The sequence below is a fragment of the Emiliania huxleyi genome (genome assembly GCF_000372725.1).
Source record: "Emiliania huxleyi CCMP1516 unplaced genomic scaffold EMIHUscaffold_372, whole genome shotgun sequence".
In the NCBI taxonomy this organism is placed as follows: Eukaryota; Haptophyta; order Isochrysidales; family Noelaerhabdaceae; genus Emiliania; species Emiliania huxleyi.
In genome coordinates this window covers 101,350-102,183 of record NW_005199178.1, presented here as the reverse complement: position 1 = coordinate 102,183, position 834 = coordinate 101,350, and the positions used below count along the sequence as shown (strand labels likewise).

At 75.2% G+C, this 834-nt stretch overlaps 1 protein-coding gene across 1 annotated transcript; it reads right to left on the bottom strand.

The window, feature by feature from the left end:
* Positions 1-275: 275 nt before the first annotated feature.
* EMIHUDRAFT_242927 (hypothetical protein) lies at positions 276-755 on the bottom strand (the record flags this gene model as incomplete). Its single annotated transcript, XM_005771739.1, has 2 exons — positions 276-485; positions 582-755. Coding segments are annotated over 2 exons (384 nt in total), but the record flags the coding sequence as incomplete, so codon positions are not given.
* Positions 756-834: the final 79 nt, after the last annotated feature.

Sequence of the window (834 nt, the reverse complement as noted above, 5' to 3'; positions counted from 1 at the left end):
AGAGGGCGCCGCCGCGCGTCGACGCGCCGGCCATACGCAAACACTGGCGCGGCAGCCGCTGCCGCTGCCGCCTCTGCCGCTGCTGCCGCTGCTGCCGCCGCTGCCTCTGCCGCTGCTGCGACAGCCCCTTCGGCCCGCGCAGAGGAGCCGGCGATCGCCCGACCGTCCGCCGACCCGCTCGGCTCAGCCGGCGGCGCGGGCGCGTCTTGCGGCGGCGGCGCGGTCGGCGGCGCGGGCGGCGGCGCGGGCGGCGGCGCGGGCGGCGGCGCGGAGACCTCGTTGCGCCGCACGCTGCGCGCCCTGCTCGGCTGGCCCACCGGGACCTGCTCAAACTCCGCGTCGCCTCCTGCCTCAGCGCGGCGGACAAGGTATGCCCTCCCGCCGACGCGCACCCGCACCGACGACTTGCCACGCGCGACCAGCGCCTCCTCAAGCTTCGCGTTGACGCCCTCATCGTACGAGCAGTACTTGCCCCCGAGCCAGACCTGCCACTCGCCCGGGGAGATAGAGGCCCCGGGCGGCGCCGCGGGCGCAAATGCGGCGATCGCCGGCGCGAAGAGATCGCTACCCCCGGCGGGCACCGCCGCCGACGCTGACGGCTCGGCCGGCAGCGTGGCTGCGGCGGGATAGCAACGAGGTGAATCGTCCGGCGGGGCGCGCCGCATCCGAATCGGGTGGCGATGGTGGCCCGACGGGTCGCCGACGAGCCACACGATGTCGCCATCGCCGAGCGGGTACAGCTCGCCGGGCTGCATCGGAGAGACGATGTCACGACCGATCACTTGCAGGTAGGAATGCTTTCGTCCGGGCAGGAGCGCCGCAACCGGGAACAAC